The 24627-nt window shown below is 38.0% G+C and overlaps 1 protein-coding gene across 3 annotated transcripts in view; it reads left to right on the top strand.

The window, feature by feature from the left end:
- The window catches only part of LOC121385561, an 81605-nt gene that overhangs the window by 47759 nt on the left and 9219 nt on the right, over window positions 1-24627 (top strand). For 2 of the 3 annotated variants that reach the window (XM_041516284.1, XM_041516282.1), the window contains exons 2-3: window positions 16235-16376; window positions 18524-18647. In XM_041516284.1, coding sequence (XP_041372218.1) covers window positions 16238-16376; window positions 18524-18647 — 263 coding nt within the window. In that variant the 5' untranslated portion in view covers window positions 16235-16237. Of the gene's footprint in view, window positions 1-2729; window positions 2887-16234; window positions 16377-18523; window positions 18648-24627 lie in introns of those variants that run through there. The other variant, XM_041516283.1, reaches the window with a different exon arrangement.

Here is a 24627-nt window from a genome sequence, read left to right as displayed (position 1 = left end):
ACACACACACGCACACAAACACACACACGCACACACGCACACACACACACACACACACAACTAATTCCATTATGCTTCGTTATGTTTTCAGAAACTAATTAATAAACAGGTTTCTGTCCCGTGACGAACTGGGGTTTTTTATAGACTTTTTGTTTAGTATTATTTCTGCCAGGAAACGATTTTGCCATTATAATATTGTGTTGGATATGCAGAGAAATATTCATATCCTCATGTTGTATTGGAATAACTGAAAACGCAACCTATTCAGTATTGTGTTCACTTCAGAATGTATAGATAACCACGTAGCATAAAGCATTTAATCCATCCGCTGCTGTCAGGCGAAATACGTCACTGGTGGAAGTAACGTAAAGTTTGTGTTGTTTAACTACACCACTAGAGCCCATTGATTAATTAATCATCGGCTATTGGATGTCAAACATTTGGTAAGTTTGGCATATGGACTCCGAGAACATACCCTCTACATTCCCCCATTAGCAGCAAGGGATCTTTTACACGCACCATCCCCCAGACAGCATGGCACATGCCACGGCATTTGATATTCCAGTCGTGGTACACCAGGTGGAAAGAGAAATAGCCCAATGGGTCCACCGACGGGGATCGATCCCAGACCGCACATCTCTATTGCAGCCAATGAACAGCCTGGTCTGTTGGCGTCGAATATAGTTCCACTAAAAATAGTTCCGCTTTTCATTGCTTTATTTTGTTGGAATCGAAAGTGTTTTGACTTTTAATCTATCCAATGATGATGGGAAGGGAAACGGGAAGGTGTGTGTGTGTGGGGGGGGGGGGGGGGGGGGGGGGGGGTCAACGCTCATAATTATGATGCAAAAGTAGTGCTTATTCCTTTATCTAAAGTGTGTATGTTGTGCTTAATGATTACACGAGAGAGAGAGAGAGAGAGAGAGAGAGAGAGAGAGAGAGAGAGAGAGAGAGAGAGAGAGAGAGAGAGAGAGAGAGAGAGAGAGAGAGAGAGAGAGAGAGAGAGAGAGAGAGAGAGAGAGGAGGGAATTTAGGCCTACTTTACTTAATCATATAATATAGTTGAGTAAAACAAATAATAAAATAGTATTTTCTCTCACATATTTAGATACAATATTGGATAAAGGTCACCACCAGTTTAGAAAATAGAATATCGTATTTATCCTGTTCTGGCTGAATTCTCCATTATTGAGTCCACAGGATAAAACTGATATCCTACGTCATTGAATATTTTTTACAAGTATCTATGTCATATCGTGAACTATGTTTTTGAGGTGGTCGCAGTTACATTAACTGTTATTTGGGAAATACTAAAAAAATGTTGGCTCATTCAGATAGTCCTATAGTTCGGGTGTCCTCTAGCGTTATTCTATTTGATGTAATAGATATAATAAAACAACGGCTACAGGGCACTCGAGCTAATAGTCATAGTACCATATTCAGTAATATTCGCAACTCGCGATTAATATTTTTATGCTGAACCATTCAGTTTAATTGCATTAAAATCAGCCTAGTCCATAATCGAAAAAAAAAAAAAAAAAAAAAAAAAACCAGGAATAAAGGAAAGAAAAGAAAGGAAGAAAGCTTGTTGAACGACGATTTCAAGTGGAAAGTTAATATACTTCAACATTCAACTGTACACGATTTCTGTAAAGTTGAAGTATGGTATACATATTTAAGAATCAATTATCGTATTCTTCCTAGTAATTTTCTTATGCTCATTTTTCATCAAGTGTTGTATCTATAATGATTACACGTAGTTACTAGATAGTTAAATATTTGACCGTTTAAACAGTATCGTTTCGTTTAATAGATTCCGTTTAAAAGTTTACAAAATTTTGTAAACGTGACAGCTCTAGTCACAGAGTTAATTTCTACATATAAGTTTATGTTTGTATGCTCGACTATGTAAAATCAATAGATGTTTGATACCTGATGAGTCTTGAACTTGTGTTAAACTCGCGACTATCCTATTGAATACAATTGATTGGTTTATGTTTGTGATGTATGTAAATAAACAAGTACGAACATGCCTGAGATCTCCGCAATTTGTACACCAGCTTTGAATTCCATTTCAGCAAGGCTCCCTCTCTCGCGCTCTCTCTCTCGCGCTCTCTCTCTCTCTCTCTCTCTCTCTCTCTCTCTCTCTCTCTCTCTCTCTCTCTCTCTCTCTCTCTCTCTGTCTCTCTCTCTCTCTGTCTGTCTCTCTCTCTGTCTCTCCTCCCTCTCTCTCTCTCTCTCTCTCTCTCTCTCTCTCTCTCTCTCTCTCTCTCTCTCTCTCTCTCTCTCTCTCTCTCTCTCTCTCTCTCTCTCTCTCTCTCTCTCTCTCTCTCTCTCTCTCTCTCTCTCCCAATTGCACAATTAAAAGGATGGATGGATGGATGTATATACTGTATATGGACACCTAATCCATTTTTGTAAAAAGTAGTTTTTGTATTTTCTTATTTGAAAACAAGAGTTGTCTATAATACTCAGTAATGATCCTTTAACAGGTGTTAGTCCAATTACAGTCCTAACCAATCGTAACTTTTGCACGCCAAATAATGACATTCAGATCGCGAACGGCCCCGTTCGATCGCTAATGGGGAAGGTATAACGGGGTCACGTGGGACGCATGACGCGATATTTCCACCTCACCGTTCAAAAGATCTGGCCTCGTCACTGCTCCCGTGATAAGACGAGACTTGGCGAGAGTTTTCCACTCCCAGGAGAACGATTTGTGGCCTGTCGCCTTGTCCACATTAATTTAATCACGAGAGTTACAGCTTTATAAAAGACGGGCTCAGAGGCGCTCCTGCGATCGAAGACTAAACGACTGATTCAAGTTTTGTTTCCTTAATTACTAGTCTGTCGCCTGATTGTGAAAACTAATTTTCGTTTAAAAAAGTAAGTACTTGATTATTCGTTTTTATATTTAAAGTAGTCGCACACATTAAATTGCGTTTTTTTTTTTTTGTATCTGATTTAAGATAAACTTATATCATAGTCTGCGACAATCGTTTAAGAAACAAGAGGAGAGAGAGAGAGAGAGAGAGAGAGAGAGAGAGAGAGAGAGAGAGAGAGAGAGAGAGAGAGAGAGGAGAGAGAGAGAGAGAGAGAGAGAGAGAGAGAGAGACAGAGACAGAGACAGAGACAGAGACAGATATACAGACAGAGACATAGCCACAGAGAGAAGAAAACAGAGATATGAGAACGATAGAAAGAGAATGAGAGAATGTGGTGGAGATAAAATGAGAGAGAAATAAGGACAGAAAGAGGATAAGGAAGAGATGTGGATAAGTTGATAAGCTTAAAATTTTCTTTCGTAGAAAAAATATATTCATGATCTTACACAATAGAATTTAGAAAAAATATATATATATATTGTAATTAAATTTTGAGATAAATTTTGTCTTGAATAAAATACTTTTTAGTAGGACTGGTGCATTTTAGAGGTAGCTACCGTATGTTTTTTAGAATAAAACTTTTCAAATCTACTTGTATATGTTTATAATTTATCTCAAAACAATGTACTATGGAAATCGCAAAGAGCTTTGGAATTTTGAAAGTTGTTACTTTATTGAAAATAAATACATAATAAATGTAAGGTTTTAATTAAGTAAGTAAGTAATATGTCATTTATTTATTTATTTATTTTATTTACTTATTTATTTATTTATTTGTTTTATTCTTTCAATTTAACTTAATTTAGAAGCGTCTGACTCATTATCATTGTTAAATTGTCAAGTACGTAAGTGACGGGAGTGGGATATTAGTCAAAAGGTATAGTATGATATAGGGACAGACCCTAGTTTTAACCCGTGAAAATTAACACAAAGTTTAGTTAATCTACAATCTTGTAACACATTTGGATAAAGATACAATTGAGTGAAAGACGAGTCTGTGACTTCGAAATGGTGAAATACCTTCTAAAATAGACTAAAACTCGACTCCATAAGTGTTACTTCTCAGACACACGTGCGTTATAAAAAATATGATAAATGCATTTTGTGATATTAAAAACACAAGGATGAACAAAAACCCTTCGAAAGTTCGGAAATTGATAATCTAAACCATAAAATCTAAGTAAAGTATGATTTTAGTTATGAAAAATGACTACAATAGTAAAAATGTGCCTTAGTGTTTAAAAACTAGGGTATGTCCCTTTAAAGTTCATTTTGTTTAACTACACAATCAGAGCACATTGCCTCTGCGCGTGCTGTAACCTCACCGTGGTGCTGGGGTGTATCATTCTCTTTGAGAATGGCTAATACAGCACAAATCCCCTTTTTGTCTTCGAGATACAATTAAAATTTTGAATAAAAGTCAGTATCTATCTGTGATGTTTGTATTTTTGCACAGTTCTTTACACTGTGTTTTTATTTAAATCTTGAATTTTTATACTGATGTTGATCATCACCTTATATGTTTGCATTACCATAGTTTGACACCCAATAGCCGATGTATGTTTCGTGCTGGGGTGTCGTTAAACATTCAGTCATTCATAGCACATTGATTCATTAACCATAGGTTATTGGATGCAAAACATTCGGTTATTTTGACATAGAGTCTTAAAGCATGAACGGACACTGCTACAGCAGTAAGTGAGGGATCTGTTATTATGCACTTTCCCGCAGACAGGATAGCACATACCACGCCCTTTGATATCCCAGTCGTGGACACTCCTAAACACAAATAAGTATTGATAATCAGCAGAAAATTAGGTTTGTCCCAGAACTAATGAATCATGAATACAATTATAAGTGTTTCTATATCGTTAATTCTGATTATATTATGTTGTACATATATGTTTCGATATATATAATGCTGATTATACGTGTTTCTCTATCTTTAATTCTGATAATACAGTGTTTGTATATCATAATTCTGATAATACGTGTTTGTATATCTTTAATTCTGATAATACGTATTTGTATATCTTTAATTCTGATTATATATTTTTCTATATCTATAAAACTGATTATACGAGTTTTTATATCTTTATATCTGATTATACTTGTTTCAATATCTTTAATTCAAATAATTATGTTTCTACATCTTTAATTCTGATTATACGAGTTCCTGCATCCTTAATTTTTATTATAATCTAACTCGAAAGAATTTCTGAAATAAGTTACCTTCGTCAATAAATATAAACGATCGTTTGTGAAACGAGAACGTGAAATTGTATAACTGAAACATCAGTTTTATAAACTGGTTTCCACCATATTTCCCTGAAGAGTCTTAGCTAAATTTGAAACTCTTGCACATTTCTTAAACATTTCGCCATCATGAATATCATAGCATGTCGTTTGTTCAAATAGATCTGGATTTTGTGGTTCCATGCTTATAAACGTATGTTTTTGTTTTGTTTAACGACGTCACTAGAAAACATTGATGTATTCCTCATCGGCTATTGAACAACAAATATTTGCTAATTCGGATAGATAGTCTTAGAGGATACTCGCTAGTTGTTGTTGGGTTTTGTTTACATCAGTAGCAAGGGATCTTTAGTATGCACTTTCTTAAAGTTTTTTTTGTTGTTGTTTTTGTTATAAGCGAAAGACATGATTAAAAAAGAATTAACCAAGCGCTATGCGAAGATCATGAGAACATTAAACTATAGAAGGATTCTGAAAGCATTATTTTGGAATGGAACAAATCCACTAGAAAGCACTAGAGCACATTGATTTATTAATCAATGGCTATTGGATGTCAAACATTTCATAAGTCTGAATCATAGTCTTCAGAGGAAACATTTTAATTGTTTTATTGCCAAAAACAGATTGTTTTATATGCACTTTCACAATAACAGGACAGCACACACTCCGTTTTATTCTGCATCAATACACACAAGTTGCTTTAAAAAAAATTATGTCTTTATCTGATTTTAATAAGATGTGTTTTTTACTGTCTGAACCAAAACGTGCTTTTACAACAGGCTTTTTAGCTCTACAGAGACGTAGAGACTTTTTTTTATATTTTTGATTAATTTGTATGTTTCGTTTATTGTCAAGAGCTTATTGTATATTACGATGACATACCCATATGTACATGTATTAGTATTAATATCTTTGTTTTTTTTAATTTAGTATAAATGTGAATATTTATTTATTGTATATATCGTCTCTGATAATTCCCCATGGAATGGCTTATGTACTTTTATATGTTTATTTTAAATGTAATTTAGTTGTACATGAGGTGAGACGTAAATAAAGATATCTGTCTGTCTGTATGTCACTATGACCTTTGATATATCAGTCATTGATTACTCGTTGAGACGGAAAAACAATGATTCCACCGTGGTCCGTCCCTATGACCCGAATACATGGACCAAGAGTTCTGTCGACAGAGCTAGATTCCACATAGCACTATTGCGCCGCATATGATAAAAGTTCGAGCTTGTTTTGTTTAACGACACCACTAGAACACATTGATTTGTTAATCATCGGCTATTGGATGTCAAACATTTGATAATTTTGACATACAGTCTTAGAGAGAAAACACGCTACATTTTCCCATTAGTAGCAAGGGATAGTTTATATGCACCATCCCACAGGCAGGACAGCACATACCGCGACCTTTGATATACCAGTGTTAGTGCACTGGCTGGAACAAGAAACAGCCCAATGAGCCCACTGACGGGGATCGATCCCAAACCGACAGCGCATCAAGCGAGCGATTTACCACTGGCCCCTCATTTGATAAGAGACAAAGAAGTTACATCATATACTGAACATCAAAGACACATGTATATTATTGCCGGCGAAACGAACGATTCCTTCGCCGAAAATAGGTTCAAGTCGCCGAGTTATTAGCGGTAGTGAGAAGCCGAAGTCGCCGAAATATTTTGGATCTAATCTGATTTCAAAAACAAAATCACACAACATATATCAAGACCCCGACTTGTTTAGTGTCATAGCTCATTTCACTTGTATTAGCACTTTGTCGCCGTCAGGGCGGGTGGTACAGCTCAGTGGTACAGCGCTCGCCTGAGGCGCGGTTGGTCTAGGATCGATTCCCGTCGGTGGGCCCATTGGGCAATTTCTCGTTCCGGCCAATTCTCCACAACTGGTGTAACAAAGGCCGTGGTATGTACTATCCTGTCTGTGGGGTGGTGCATATAAAATATCCCTTGCTGCTAATCAAACTGAGTAGCCCATGAAGTGGCGACAGCGGGTTTTCTCTCTCAATATTTGTGTGGTCCTTAACTATATGTCTGACACCATATAGCCGTAAAACCGGCCTTGGTGGCGCCGTGATTAGGCCATCGGTCTACAGGCTGGTAGGTACTGGGATCGGTACCTACCAGCCTGTAGTCGTTGGCCTGCCACGATGCCACCGAGGCCGGTCAATTAGAACAGAGTATATGAGTTAGACATTTTTCGATTAAACGCGAAACATGACGAAACGTTACGAAATGTACCGATAAATATTCAGTTCGACTATTTTTAGCAAACGTCTCCCCTCTTTACTGGGAATGGAGAAGACACTTATCCTAGTTTTTCAATTCTAGATTAGGAAAAAAAAAGAGAAACAAAAATACATCCTTAATTTAAAGGGACATTCCTGAGTTTGCTGCATTGTAAGATGTTTCCGACTAATAATATATTTTTACGATTAAACTTACGTATTAAATATATTTTCTTGTTTAAAATATCAGTGTCTGTATATTCAATGTGTTTCTGGTCGTCTTAATATTTGTAAGAAGCCCAAACTGGATTTTATCTTCAAATAATTTCGTACGTACGAAAAAATCTGTTTTAGGAAATAAAACGAAATTTAACCTAGTACAAATATTACAACGATCAGAAACACGTTTAATATACAGCCACAAATATTTTATGCAGAAAAATATATTTGATATGTAATTACAGTCGTCAAAAAGTCTCTGTTAGTCGACAACATCTTAAAAATTGCAGAAAACTCAGGAATGTCCCTTTGACGTTGTCTTGTGAATATTTAGGGCCATTTTGACGTTATTTTTGCCGAATTAATTGTACCATGTATATTAAAATAGTCGCGATTATTTTGTGGTTCAGTATTATTTAAATAATGTTTTTTTTATCTTGGCTATCTGTATCGATATATCTTCGAAATATCATACTTGTATATTATTTTTATCGCTTCGAGGTTTGCAGTAGTAGTTTTATTTTACAAACAAACAGTTTATTCAGTATTGAGGTCACGTGTCCACAGTGCGTTTTACCATTTGCACAGTATATAATTTTAAGTATATTTAAACGTTTATGTACTTCAGATTTTTCGTACATTATAAAGATAAAGATAAATGTTAAATAATACATCCAGACTTTACTTCCCAACATTTAAGTTTTCTTACATACGAAATTATTTGTATGTAAAATCCAGTTTGGGCTAGTACAGATATTAGCAAGAACAGAAAAAGATTGTTTCTACGGGGAGTTAAATTGTAAAGAAGAAAATATATTTAATATGTAATTTCAGCCTTTGAAAAGTCTATTAGATGGAAACTCGACAGTCGATTTAATCTTTTATATTCTTTTGTTCTGTCTGTAATGTTTCATCGATTTCGATTTTGAAATTTGCAACCTTATTTGCGCAAAATATACGTGTGTTGATGAGACAGTGTGTTACGGGTTAAATAATATTTCCTTATTATATTAAGTTCTGTATTTGGTTTTGAGGTGAACAAAGAAAACGAAAAAAAAATAAAAAAAATTGTTAATTCCTTACAAAGTTTCAGGGCATAGCAGACTGTACGTTTCATTGAAGCAGACTACATAAACATCTCTCACTGTTTATTTTCGTTAAATAACCTACAAAACTAAATGGAATAATAAACTATTGTTGCAATTAAATTAACCTTAAACTTTAAAACAACAAAAGTTTTCAATGTTTATCATATTTCTGTGATGGTGTGTTTTGTGTTAATGTGTTTTCGCCCGCGTTTGTTCATTCGAGTGTGTGCATGCAATTTACCGGTTGAATCATCGGTTTTGAGACTGGTAGGTACCGCGTTCGAATTCTAGTATGGGCTCTCAGCCACGGTGAATTTTTATAACAAAATGTACAGGTACAAAAATACCACGATACCGACTTCTACCTGACTAACCACTAGTCGTTAAATGTTAACATTTTCACAGAATAGACCACTAATGGACGGCACCTAGCCTAAAATCGCTAGGAGGAATGTGAAAACAAAATGGAAGCATGGCGTAGTAAAGGCAGCGCCACACGTTACAACTGTCTCGACCGAAAATAGCTGATTGCATGTCAGCCGATAAAATCGCAATGTGTGTCTTGTCACAATCGGCTATTCCTTATTGTTTGCACTTACCATAGTTTGACACCCAATGGTCGATGTATTTTTCGTGCTGGGGTGTCGTGAAACATTCATTCATTCATTCAATCAATCGGCTATTCTCACGGCTATTCTCATACGATGCAATCGTATTGTTTGGCGTCGCCTTAATAGTAGTATAGTGCTTGTAGGTTTTCCGTGTGTTATTTTAGCGGAGTGTTAAATGAATAACAGAAGTCACAAGTTGGTGATGTAGGTTCTTATTTAACATGGTTAACAAGTTAACAGCATGCTAATACAGATAATATAGGTCTTAGCTCTTGGGTGAATAACAAACAGGTATCCCGATAGAGTTGACATTGCGACTGAGAACATCAAAGGTAAGAACAGCAGAGCTGCTCTCCTTGGGTCCTTCTTTCGTGTATCTAAAACGAATATTTATATAAGATACATATGTTTGTTGACACGTAATTGCTATGGGTTATAGTCCTTAGCTGTTAAGCTGGATGCAATAATTAAAATCCATAGTGTCCTTAATTGCAGTAATTTAGTTTCACACTAATTGGTCTGATTGCTAGCCCCCACTTAACGAAAGAGTAAACTGTTTCGTGTGATATATGTATATGTCTTAATCACAAGTAAGTTGCTGCATAAATGGTAGGTGACAGAATAACAATTAGTTGAATCGTACATGCAGAGCTAAATATATAAATTGTATCTGAATATGGTTGTAAATGTTACACTGTGACAAAATCGAAAGGACACCACATCACTATTTGTCGTGTCGTTACTTGTTGTAACGACTTAATGTAGTCAGGTTCAGGAAATAGTTCCTCATTAAAAAAAAAAACTAATACGAAATTGCGATATACCATTCAAAATCCTTGTTTGATGATAACAAGTAGGTTGGTCCCAGAAGAATTTAAATAATTCATTAGTTTGCAGTTACTTGTAGTATTTAGTACTAACTGAAAACAACTGTACAAGAGTAATATTAGAAACATGACGGGGTGTTCTGGCATGAGGCTCGCTGACTGAATGGGCTTGGGGTGTGTGTGTGTGGGGGGGGGGGGGGGGGTTTTGTGGTTTTTTGTTTGTTGTTCTTTTTCTTTTTGGTTGGGGTTTTTGGGTGGGTTTTTATTATTATTTTTTGGTGTGGGGGTTTTTTTGGTGGTTTTTGTGTTGGGTTTTTTTTTTTTGGGGGGGGGGGGGTCACCCAGGTAGTTGTTCATGGAGCGCGCTCCCTAAAACTAATAGTCACTATTTTTCACAGAATATTCTGACATAGAAATTGTATTTGGACTGCGTGAAATAATTAATGGTGATGTGCAACCTTTAAACTAAGCATTACACTTTTTTTAGTTTGCGGGTGTTGGCTACCTCCCTTTTTGTCCCCCCCCCCCCCCCCGTGCCCTAGGTACGACCCTGAAATTCCGACAGCGGGCAGTGCCTTGCGAGGACAACATAACGGGATCTTGACTCAATAAAAGAACTCAGATGAATGGAAATGAAATGGAAGCTCCCGATGGCAAGGTCACCGTTTGTTTAGAGGTGTCATGGCAAAACGGAAATGTAATTATTGGCAAAGTAACTGACGTCCCAGGGGCGGGACGTAGCCCGGTGGTAAAGCGCTCGCCTGATGTGCAGTCGGTCTAGGATCGATCCCCGTCAGTGGGAAGGGGCGGGACGTAGCCCGGTGGTAAAGCGCTCGCCTGATGTGCAGTCGGTCTAGGATCGATCCCCGTCAGTGGGAAGGGGCGGGACGTAGCCCTGTGGTAAAGCGCTCGCCTGATATGCAGTCGGTCTAGGATCGATCCCCGTCAGTGGGAAGGGGCGGGACGTAGCCCTGTGGTAAAGCGCTCGCCTGATATGCAGTCGGTCTAGGATCGATCCCCGTCAGTGGGAAGGGGCGCGACGTAGCCCAGTAGTAAAACGCTCGGCTGATATGTCGGCAATCGATGGGAAGGGGCGCGACGGAGCCCGTATCTCGGCTGATGTGCAATCGATCTAGGATCGATCCCCGTCGGTAGCCCATTGAGCTATTTCTTGTTCCAGCCAGTACACCACGGCTGCTATATCAAATTACCAAATGTTTGACATCCAATAGCCGATGATTAATAAATCAGTATGTTCTAGTGGTGTTATATAATAACTCATACTTTTAAATAACTGACCAATGATACTAATTTGCATGTCTGTATTTTCAAATGAACACGCCATATTATTGTTCTCTGGATATTGCATTTACACTTAACGTTTTCGTAATGATGTATAATAATAAACTAAAATTAATGTGTGAAATGTGGTACACGCCAGTTTCAAAATCTTGGAGTTAACGGGGAAAGTTTATTGAAAGTTTACAACAAATTCGTACTGGCATACGTACCTTTGTTTCACACTAAATGACCAATGAGTATTTTTGTCCTGGGTGTCGTTTATTCATTCATTCATTCATTCATGGGGTGGGACGTAGCCCAGTGGTAAAGCGTTCGCTTGATGCGCGGTCGGTTTGGGATCGATCCCCGTCAGTGGGCCCATTGGGCTATTTCTCGCTCCAGCCAGTGTACCACGACTGGTACCTCAAATGCCGTGGTATGTGCTATCCTGACTATGGGTTGATGCATATAAAAGATCCCTTGCTGCTAATCGAAAAGAGAAGCCCATGAATTGGCGACAGCGGGTTTCCTCCCTCAATAACCATATGTCCAACGCCATATAACCGTAAATAAAATGTGTTGAGTGCGTCATTAAATAAACCATTTCCTTCATCCATTCATTCAAAACGCGGGACCGGCCTCGGTGGCGTCGTGGTTAGGCCATCGGTCTACAGGCTGGTAGGTACTGGGTTCGGATCCCAGTCGAGGCATGGGATTTTTAATCCGGATACCGACTCCAAACCCTGAGTGAGTGCTCCGCAAGGCTCAATGGGTAGGTGTAAACCACTTGCACCGACCAGTGATCCATAACTGGTTCAACAAAGGCCATGGTTTGTGCTATCCTGCCTGTGGGAAGCGCAAATAAAAGATCCCTTGTTGCTAATCGGAAGAGTAGCCCATGTAGTGGTGACAGCAGGTTTCTTCTCAAAATCTGTGTGGTCCTTAACCATATGTCTGACGCCATATAACCGTAAATAAAATGTGTTCAGTGCGTTGTTAAATAAAACATTTCTTTCTTTCTTTTCATTCAAAATGCAATATTTGCCCACTGAACAGGATATTAAAACTGTTTCGTTTGATGTATGTATATGTATATTGGCGTGACGTGAGCGTGACGTAGATCACTTGCTAACGCAATTCGTAGAACAAATAATGTGTAGTAGGTCTCGACATCTGCTGACTTCTGCGTTGCGGCTTGTTTGCAGTTGGTTTGTAATAAATAAGATACTAAACTAGCTTGCCTGTCATACCATTTTTCAATCTAATTAAAATTAGCTCCACTATTACATGTGGATCTAAAGACAGCCAGTTGGAGCTCATGTCCACCAATCAAAACCTTACTTGCAGAATCCTGCCAGTGATTTAAAAATAATTTGAAAACATTCCGAATTATCCTGAGGGTATACGACATGTTTCGTGTGAATTACGAATGCCTTAAAACATGTTTTATTTTATAAAATAAATAATTTGTAATGTAAAACTGAAGGCTGATTTAGTTTTTTTAAATTTTATAAATAAATAAATAATGTTTAATGTAAAATTGAAGACTGATAACCCACCCCGTACGTATTGGTATGGTTCGCTGTACTGTGGCAACTAAAAATGACTCGCCCGATATTTCTAGAATTTGTATGCTCCCAAATAACGTTATAAAAGGCGAAGTGTGATTGGTCAATATTTAAATTATTATTTACAGACGAAATGTTACCTGGACATTGGGGACTACGCAGTGTTGTTAGTTTTAAATCACTGGCAGGATTCTGCAAGTAAGGTTTTGATTGGTGGACATAAGCTCCAACAGGCTGTCTTTAGATCCACATGTAATAGTGGAGCTAATTTTAATTAAATTGACCATTTTTATGAAACTTGTGAGAACGAGTGAACTTCCCTATCTGAGTTCAGGTACGATGGGAAGTTCACGAATATTGTAAAAAGTATTTCTAGAGGAAACGAGTGTGGTATTTTATTTATTACCCACCTACAAATAATAAAAAATGTGACAATTCCTGCCAACAAACCGAGCAATGCGAATGTACAGATCTTTAAGACCATTGACGACGACGTCGCTTACCGAAACGACATCATTTAACAAGTAATTCGCACCACCAGAATTTAGCAACTAATGCAATACGCAGCTGGTGGTGCGTACGAAAAGTGTACGACACACCCCGATGTTCGTCAGGTGGGTAAATTATCTTCTCAAAGTGACGAAAATGGATTTATGACCCCAGATGTCACTCATAAGAGGGAGGGGGGGGGCACGTATTTTCTTCTCTGTATTGGTGTAACGTACTCTACTATTAGACAATTTGGGGTGGGGTTTTTTTTTTTTTTTTTTTTTTGGGGGGGGGGGGGGGGTTTTGTGGGTTTTTTTGTTACACAAAATATAATCATATATTTAGAGATTAAACGAAAACGAAAGTGTTGGCTAACCTTTATGAAATATTAACAGTTAATCAGCTTTGTAAGACAAGTTTAAAACTCCACCTACAGAACAAACAAACAAAACCAAATAAACAGACACTCATACTCATTGGGATTACCTTAATTCCAGTTTCTTCTTTTTTCACTCTTTTTTTTTCTTCTCTTTTGTAAACAAAACAAAATCAACAATTTGTATGAAATGGTTTGAGACATCTAGATAAAAAAGAGAAGAGATTTAACGATTTTTTCTTTTTTCGAAAACAAAAAACCGGACAATTTTTTTTTTTCTTTAGAATAATACAATTGTTTTCGCTTATATTTGTCATCCTCTGTTTTATTACCGCAAAGACGCACGCGCCTGTATTCCGGATTTTGTAACACGCAATTTGGCGCCAAAGAGAGCGAACTGCAATGTACATGGTACCTTTTGTCGGCTTACAGTGGATTGTTCTTTTTAATGAATATTGCAACGCCTGGTTTTGACAATGATTGACATTTTTTATTGTTTAAAATCTATTTTATTATCTACGTTGTTCAGTTTAACAGCGTTGGTTGTATTTATTTAAACCAGTGAAGCGACGCACAAAGGCACATGATTTCCTAAAGCCGGAATGGTAAAGCAATATTTACATTGGCTTACTGGAACTCGATACAATGGCCAAATTTACTTTCGGCCAACACATTTCTAATGTAGAGTATATTGATTTATTAAAACATTTTTATATATATATTTATAATAAAGGTGTATGCATAAATAATTGTCCATGTCCAAATTTAGATCATTCTTAATATGTATTTGTATGTCCGCCTCCTAGCAAATGCATCATATTATACACTTTCCATCAACCAAAATTAATTGTACATAATATGAACAAATACATATTGTATTATGAATATACTTGTAAAAATGTTATTGTTTTAGGTATTGACTTATAAAATACGGGCCGAAATTACGTACCTTGTTATTTTTAAACACAGGTGATTAATAATGTATACAGTCAAACCTGTTCTATCGGCCACCTGTAATAAGCGGTCGCCTGTCTAACGCGGCCAGCAGCCACCTAAATCGGTTCCCAAATCGCTAAAATACCTGTATTAAGCGGCCACAGGGCTTTTTTCTCGTTCCAGCCAGTGCACCACGACTTGCATATCAAAGACCTTGGAATGTACTACCCTGCCTGTAACATGGTGCATATAAAAGATCCCTTGCTGCTAATCGAAAAGAGTAGCCCATGAAATGGCGACAGCGGGTTTCTCTACTCAATCTCTGTGTGGCTCTTAACCATATGTCTGACGCCATATAACCGTATATAAAATGTGTTGAGTGCGTCGTTAAATAAAAAAAAATAATCTTTTTTTACTCTACTAGTGCTTCAACTGTGGTATCAAACACCAGGTGGGCCATTATTTGTCTTCCATCAGTATCTTTATCGGACCAGGTTTACCATGACATGTTAACTTTCTCAAAGTGTTTACATCGCCAAATTGAATAAAGTTTGACATACGATTCAAGGCTTCTGTCGAAAACAGCTCATATGGGTGTTCATTTGAAGAACTTTGAAAAGAAGTCGCAGTTGACACTAGACGGGGTGGGTTTTTTCTGACTGCGACACTTCGATAGCCGATGTTTAGTAAATCAATGTCCTCTAGTGGTGTAGTTAAGCAAAGCCGACTTTAACTTCTATGCTGTATCAAGACATTTGCTCGCGAAAACCCGCCTGCGTCTCTTAGGTTGTTGAAGGTTTTTTTGGTATTCTTCTCTTTTTTTACTGTGACACCCAATAGCCGATATGTATTTTTGTGCTGGGGTGTCGTTAAACATTCATTCATTCATTCTTCTTCTTTTATTTTTGTATTTTGTATTTCGTAAAAAACAAACCCAAAAAACACACCAAACAAACAAAACAAACAAACAAACAAATTGTAAATAGTAAAATGGCACATATGATGGGGGAAAAGACTAGGTTTTACTATCATGATGTTGTATTTTGAACAGTAATTTATGACCAAATTACTAGTAGATTATGACTTAAACATAATTATATAGTACTGTTTTAACAGTAAACTATGTTTAATCACGGACAATCGCGGTTAGGGCTTCAATATAATGATGTAGATTGTTAATTGTTTTTTAAATAGTTCCAGTTTACTTTTTGTTTTACTCCACTAGAACATTTTTGACTAATTAATCATCAGTATATACAGTATACAAATAAAACATCTACCCGGTAACAGTCACGACCTGGGTTTAAATATCTCTTTGAATCTGTTGTGTGCAGAGATATGATGTTTTATTACGGTAAAAGATTTGTCATTCTGATTTAAGTCGAAGCTAGAACACGATATAAACATGAGATGGTTATGTGTTTTTGTTTTCTTATTCTTCTTTCAGATTATGAAACTGGCTGGAGTATTGTGCGTTATGACCGTCCTAGTTGTCTCTCTCAGGACGGGAGATGGCGCCCCACAATGGCGACCACAAGGCAGATTCGGGAAAAGACTAGAGCCAGCCATGCCACTTTTATTAGACCAGAGTAAGTAGAGGTTGTTGTTTGAGTTTGAGTTTTTTTTGTTTTTTTTTTGGGGGGGGGGGGTTGTTGGGGTTTTTTTTGGTGGGGTTGCCATATAAGTTTTGTTGGGGTTTTGTTTTTATCATACAGTAGGTTCATGTAGTAATGTTGCATCATATATCAAACTTTGAATTGAAAAGTGGAGGAGGAGAGCATATATATATATATATATATATATATATATATATATATATATATATATATATATATATATATATATATATATGATAATAAACGAGTTACCAGTTATTATCAAATTTATGTCCCGAGTGAAATAATTTTCAGATGTCACGAGCTTTAGCGAGTGACAAATGAACATTATTCCACAAGGGACATAGCTTTGATAATAACTGGTACCGACTTTGTTATTCTATTTATTACGTCAGCTATGTTTTCTCTAAAATCCTTTATTTTTGACGCACATGCACGAAGGCCAACCTGTATAGAAACGATTTAAACCACCTAACTCACTGTTCTGAGAATTGCTATAACTTTGTAATTTAATCATGTTCATAGATAATTTTCAAAAACAAAAGTTATCTTTATTCTGCTACAAAATCTATAAGGAATTGCATTAAAATGACATTTTGGTATAAATTTAACACCATAAACAGAGAGCCGTAACGCAAACGCTTTAAACTACATGACGTGATGAAGTCATATTTAGTACCAACAAGGTCATTGGTTTGTAAGCGTTAAATTGTCCAATAGTATTGTTCGTTAGACCAATGCAGAATACTTCTCACTGAGAAAATATGGGAAATATTTCCCTGTTATGATTGACCGCTGGAGTAAGATATATATATAAATAATTTAAAGAACTTTAATTAAAAGAACTAGTTTAATTCTGAATGTTGTATTACCACTTATTTATTTCACCGAAACATTTCATGATAGATGAGACATTTAGTTCCCCGGCATTCGTGTCTGAAGCGTTTCTAAAAGCCCCGGTGTTTTTACTTTCTTCTTCCCATGACCAGTGTTCCGTGTGCTTGCAGACACACTAAGAGAAGACTCAGTGTGTTTTTATGTTTCTCTAGTTCTGCGATGAACTTTTATAATGGCGGCTAATCGGTTTCGATTGACCTGCCACTTACGTTCGTTTTCCACAGTCTAACTGAAAGTGCATCCAGACGAACCACCAATAACATCGTCTTCTACTTTCCTGGGGCCCAATTAACAGGCGTGTAGCAAATAAAACAGATCGTGAAAGAGAATCAAATGTAGATGACCGAAAAAGCTAAAAACGTACCTCTATTGTTTTAGGAGACGGACCATTAACAGCAGAACCTTCCGCCTCGGGGATCGATCTTATACCGACAGCGCATAACGGCAACGCTTTATCACTGGGCTACTTCTCTCTCGATGTTTACTTTATTGTCTACGTATTATTGATAAACATACGTAATTTTGTTCACTAGAATCTCCAAAAATAGAACATTAGGTCTTAGTGTCTATCATAGGGGGCGGGACGTAGCCCCGTGGTAAAGTGCTCGCTCGATGCGCGGTCGGTCTGGGATCGATCCCCGTCCGTGGGCCCATTGGGCTATTTCCCGTTCCAGCCAGTGCACCACGACTGGCATATATCAAATTCTGTGGTATGTACTACCCTGTCTGTGGGATGGTGCATGTAAAAGAACCGTTGCTGCTAATCGAAAAGAGTAGCCCATATAGTGGCGACAGCGGGTTTCCTCTCTCAATATCTGTGTGGTCCTTAACCGTATGTCTGACGCCATATAACCGTAAATAAAATGTGTTGAGTGCGTTGTTAAATAAAACATTTCTTTCTATCGGGGTTGTCCACTTCAATTCGATACATCTCTTTATATAACCGCCGTCTTAAGTCTTTAGTTCTTTCCATTAATATGTCTTTTCCAGCAACCGGTATACCAAAGGTCGTGGTATGTGTCGTCCTGTCTGTGGGCAAGTGTATTTAAAACGATCGCATGCTACTAATCGAAAAATGTAACGGGTTTCTTCTAAGACTTTGTGTAAAAAAAACCCAAAAAAAAACAAATATATCAAATATTTAACATCCAATACCCGATGGTAATAAATGTCCTACAAACAAACTTTAATTTGTCTTCTGTTTTTTTACTTTTCTGATTCAGATGCTGCCAGCAATTCTTTTCTGAGTTCATATCAAGACAGAGCTGACAAAGTGAACGAATTCAAAGTCCTGCTTCACAAATTATGTTCCCACCCAGGCAACTTCGGACTGTACCCATGTTCGTTGTAAGTTTGCTAGCTATGTTTTGTATATGTTTGTATGGTAAAACGGAAACTTCTTTAGTAATTATTCTTCTCAGAACTCCACCCCCAAATAAGGCTGGATCGGTCCAATATTTGGCATCAATATGAAGATATAACCTTTTAACATCAAAAACGTCTTTTCGTTCCTTAATAAAAAACGTATGTTAGTCTCAGACTACCAACTGCCACTACATTACTCGTTAATTTCAGCGCACCCGTCGTAAGAGGGGAGTTAGGGAAATTACAGCGCAACCACCGTCGAGTTAGCCAACTTCGTCGTTACAGTTGACAGTCTGAGCCTAGCATTACATACACACACGAACGTACACACACGCACACAAACACACACACACACACACACACACACACAGAGAGAGACAAACACACACACAAACACACACACACATACACATACACACACATAAACACACGCGCACACACCACACACACACACGCACGCACGCATACACACATAAACACTCGAATACACATCTAAATAGGAATAGGCAACAATCAAGAAGATTAAAAACTATTTAATAATAACCCAGTTGCTAACAATAATAACCCACAACTTTTAAAAACAATGCCTGCGCCATAATTAGTTAAATACTGTATATCGTTTGTATATACAATACAAGCCTTATACTACTAAACTATATCTGCTACATCATTAGATTTATATAAATGGATACCTTTTTCTTTTCTTTCTTTTTTTTAGCATGTCTAACGTTGGCCTATAATTTTATATTAATCTAAATCTGTAGTTTTTGTTGTTGTATTAGTGAGAAAAACAATATATTTTACGTGGAGAGTGTTGAATGAAGGATTGAATCTTAATATGTAGCAGCGTGGCTTATATTTCTATTTTAGCGCTCGCTTGGTGCGCGGTCGGTTTTGGAATCGCTCGTCGTCGGTGGGCACGTTAAGCTATTTCTCTTTCCAGCCAGTGCAGCACGACTGGTATATCAAACGCGGTGGTATGTGATGTCCTGTCTGTGAGATGGTGCATATAAAAGACCACTTGCTACCAACGGAAAAAAGTAACGAGTTTCTTCTGATGACTACGTATCAGAATTACCAAATGTTTGACATCCAATAGCCGATGATTAAAATCAATGTGCTCTAGTGGTGTCGTTAAACAAAACAAACTTTAATGTCCATATTTTTGTACGAGAAGGCCACAACTCTACCCACTGCCCCTTGTAAGATACGGTTCTGCTTTTACAAGTTACAGCCACAAGTGCGTAATAATTACGATCGCATTTCTGTGCGTAATTATGGCGGTTCATTTCCCTTACCAATTAAAAGCCAGTAGAGGTTGTAAACTAGAATTAAAACCCATACCTCTGGCAGATACGCACTGTGTGACAGTAAGGCGCAGTGGAATAACTATGAACCATAGCTGACCTTTGAGACGAAATCTGGAAGCATCTGAGTGATTTTTCATTTGCAACTGAAGCTAGACGACCGCGTCAGTGCGGTTTTGCCAAATAGAACTAGAAGAGCGTATTTACTGTCTGGAAATAGCACGTGGTTCGTAAACAATAATTCAATGTCGCATGTTTACACCAAGCGGAAATAATCTCATCGGTCAAGTCAGTGGCGGATCCATAAAGGCGGATCCATAAAGGGGGATCCACGAAACCCGCCTATTTCAGGTCAGGTCATAGGTTTTAACGTGCAAATTCAGAATCAGCTGTTGTAACACACACGCCTGTCATGGGCGCAGGTTTCCACTTTCGCCGGCTCCTCCGTCCAGGGCAGGAACAGGTTTGGAGTGGGTGGGAGAGGGGGTCGCCGCGCTGGCATGTGCAAGGGAGTACAAGCATCCCCACTAGGGTCGGTAGCGGGCGAAGGGTGGCTTTTTGGTGATCTTGAATTTACAAATGTTCCGTAGGATTAAAGCCAAGCGAATAGAAAATGATGCGAAATTTTTTGTAGGTTATTTTGACGAATAATTTAGAATGGTTCATGAAAATTAAAAATGGAGCTAATTGGTTGATTTGACTTATATGATCGAAAGACGGCTCCCTCTCTCCCTCTTCACCCTCTTTATTTAGATTCTATAGTCAGCCCCGTCCTACAATTTAAAAAAATAAAAAGGTAAATAATTTCAGTTTGGTTTGATGTAAGAAGAAAAGCAGGGGTGGCGCAGATGGTACGGCATGGCCTGTACCACTTGTGTGAGTGTGTGTGTATGGGGAGGGGGGGGGGGATATATTTGTTATATATGTGAAAATGTCCTTACAAGTAATTTGAAAGGTGAGTCTACCACTATGTTTTACACTGTGCCGCCCCTGAAAAGTAAAGTTGTTTTACAAGTAACAAACAAATGATATATATATATATATATATATATATATATATATATATATATATATATATATATATATATATATATATATATATATATATATATTATTTTTTGTCCAATTTAGAAAACAATCGGGTCAGAAATAAATAACTTGTAGTAAATTTCAACGTATGAAAAATAAAAAGGCTTTCCCTGTGGGAAGGACTCTAGACTACAATTCTTACAATTACACTGTCATAAAATTCACTAAATGTTGGTGAAACGCGATTACAGAATGCACAACAAATGATTCAACCCTCCCCCATCCCCACCGAAAGGCTCATGCAGATTGGATGCGGCGTGTGCGTGCGATCGGGCTAAAAAAAAAACCCACAACAAAATCGAAATATACATTAGTTTCAATGAGCGCGTCTAACTTGTATGCGTGCGATGCGTGTGTCTGCAAAACGCAGGCGGTCAGCCGGAACGCAGACAGACAGAGAGACAGATCCTTTATTAACGTATAATGCGAAGACCAATTTATTAATATTAAGACTTTCCCACAGACAGGAAATTACATACCACGGCTTTTGATCAGTTGTGGAACGACCAAAAAAAACAACAAAAAAACTCAATCAGTTGAATTGGTCCACCGAGATGGTTTGATTCTGCGACGCAAGCACCTCAATCGAGCGCTAAACCCACTGAAATAGTTGAGGTGTATACCCAGGACAGCATGCTTGAACCGTAGCTGGATATAGGGCTTAAGCATGAAAATAAATATAGATGAAATTAATGAAAGACTCCAGTCTAACGGCAGAACTTGAGAGTAATCGAACCGGTTAACAGATTTCTATTTTAAATCAGAAGTAACTCAGACACACTCACGCACGCATACGCACTATAGACCTAGTCTTTCCGAAATGGTAACCACATTACTGCGTCACAGGGGACAACAGAATGACGTCACGCTAACAGCGCGTACCAGTCGATAACGAGTAAATCACCGATGAATAAAAATGTCACACACGGAGCATAATTGTCTTACGGCTTTTGGCGATGATATTTGTGAAGAATTACCCCCGACGTTTACACTTGTAAATGGATCTCAAGATGATGCCGATAGGGAAAGAGGATCTAATCTCGCCTGGGGACGACTTGTTTCCATTAACTGGATTACGATTATCGCGATTCACGGCCACCCCTGCCTCCCATGGGAACGTCGAGGGGAGCATCCCTTGTAAAGTAATCCACTGCATCTATCAAATTAGATTTACCACGTGCTGCTGTCCAACGGGGACCAATTATTATTCGGTTCGTGTAGAGAGTTGAGCGTGCTTCCGAGACTTGAGAGAGAGAAAACGCGATAAACGAGGCATGATTCGTCATCAGAAAGTGTCATAATTCAGGAATGATTTATTTGACTTTCAGTCACGTGACGTCTGGACATAGGGGGTTGAGAAATATTGCTGATCGGTTCCACGTGTTCGTCAAATCACTCTATTGGTTCTGTCGGATTAATATCAGTTGTCACTGCTGATTATATTTAAATTTTCCGAATAAAGCTCATATAAATTTGGCGCTAAATTCACTTAAAGTCTCGCGATTTCGCCATCTTGCAGCGTAATGCTCAAAGAATTGTAAGAACGATCAGATGTTATTTGAAGGAACTTTAAGAATTAGGTTTCCTCGACTTACATTTTCAAAGCAATCTTAAGCCTACCGCACATGAGAGTTATCAGCTATGCAAAATGTTAACTGAGACTTTTCCCTCAGCTAATAGCTGTCGTGTGCGGATAATTTTGCTGAGTTGTTCTTCTCTTGTGGTCGTGGGGAAAATCTATATCGTATTTGATATTTTTGGTCACACGTGGCAAACATCACAGCGTGTGCGGTCTACGCGAACTATCGGCTGAGCTGAATTTACCAACTGACCAATAGAAACACGAGTCAGACTGACGTCATCATGACGTCATTGTGAGTCGTAAGCAAACTAGCTCTGCACTTAGCTCATCGTGTGCGGTGAAATTGCTTTGAGCTATCAGCTGAGAAAAATGTCTCAAGTAACTTCTTCTTTTTTTTTCTCAGCTGACAGTTCTCGTCTGATGTAGGCTTTAGCGCTACGAAATCGTAAAACGCGCCCAGACAATAATTTAATTTATTCTACTTGCAAAAAAAAAAAATAAAAATAATAATAATAATAATAATAAAATGGAATGTCACATGACATTTTTAAGAAATGAAATGTTTTATATTACCAGACTTTGCCGTGAAAAAAAAAAAATTGAGACGAGTGATTAATGAGACCCCTAATTTATATTATGGAAGGGGGGGGGGGGGTGCATTTAAGAAATTTCCATACTGAGCATTGATATCTTGTAATGTAGGCTTCTACCTTTTCAATTCTCTTACCTCACTGAGAAATCAAAAACACTTCTCCTTTCCGAGGGCGGAACGTAGCCCAGTGATAAAGGGTTCGCGGTCGGTCTAGGATCGACCCCCGTCGATCGACCCATTGGGCTATTTCTCATTCCATCCAGTGCTCCACAACTGGTGTAACAAAGGCCGTGTTATGTACTATCCTGTCTGTGGGATGGCGCATATAAAAGATCCCTTACTTCTACTCGAAAAGAGTAGCCGATGAAGTGGCAACAGCGGGTTTCCTCTCTCAATAGCTGTGTGGTCATTAATCATATGTCTGAAGCCATATAACCGTAAATAAAATGTGTTGTGTGGCTCGTTAAATAAAACATTTTCTTCCTTCTCCTTTCCTGTTGTTTTCGTGATGTGGTTATGTTTTTGACGTCGTGCAGATCTCTCTTTGGATATTTACGGTATATCTATAAATATTAGACAGACTGGATATGTAAAAGCCAACCGGGCTCGGTGGCGCCGTGGTTAAGCCATCGGACGTAAGGCTGGTAGGTACAGAGTTCGCAGCCCGGTACCGGCCTCGGTGGCGTCGTGGTTAAGCCATCGGACATAAGGCTGGTAGGTACAGAGTTCGCAGCCCGGTACCGGCCTCGGTGGCGTCGTGGTTAAGCCATCGGACATAAGGCTGGTAGGTACAGAGTTCGCAGCCCGGTACTGGCTCCCACCCAGAGCGAGTTTTAATGACCCAATGGTTAGGTATAAGGCCACTACACCCTCTTCTCTCTCACTAACAACTAACCCCCTGTCCTGGCCAGACAGCCCAGATAGCTACGGTGTGTGTGCTTGAACCTTAATTGGAAATAAGCACGAAAATAAGTTGAAATAAAATATGTAAAAACCAAGGCGGAATATTTTGCCGTTCGAGAGCTAGACGGACTATTGGACGGTTAAAACACTGATGTTTTCTCTAATACGTGTTTGTTTTTGTTTAACGACACCACTAGAGCACATTGATTTATTAACCATCGGCTATTGGATGTCAAACATTTGGTAATTTTGACATATAGTCTTAGAAAGGAAACATTTTTTTTTATTAGCAGCAAGGGATCTTTTATATGCACCATATTACAGACATGATAGCACATACTACGGCTTTTGATATACCAGTCGTGGTGCACTGGCTGGCACGAGAAATAGCCTAATATGCCCAAAGCCGGGAAAGTGTTTATGCTAACAGCAGTACTGTTAATAGGGGTTTCGTACTCGTACTCGTATTCATAGTCGTACTCGTATTCG

The sequence above is a fragment of the Gigantopelta aegis genome, chromosome 11 (assembly GCF_016097555.1).
Source record: "Gigantopelta aegis isolate Gae_Host chromosome 11, Gae_host_genome, whole genome shotgun sequence".
Classification (NCBI taxonomy): domain Eukaryota; kingdom Metazoa; phylum Mollusca; class Gastropoda; order Neomphalida; family Peltospiridae; genus Gigantopelta; species Gigantopelta aegis.
The sequence above is the reverse complement of the archived record's forward strand: the minus strand, read 5'-3'. Positions and strand labels throughout refer to the sequence as shown.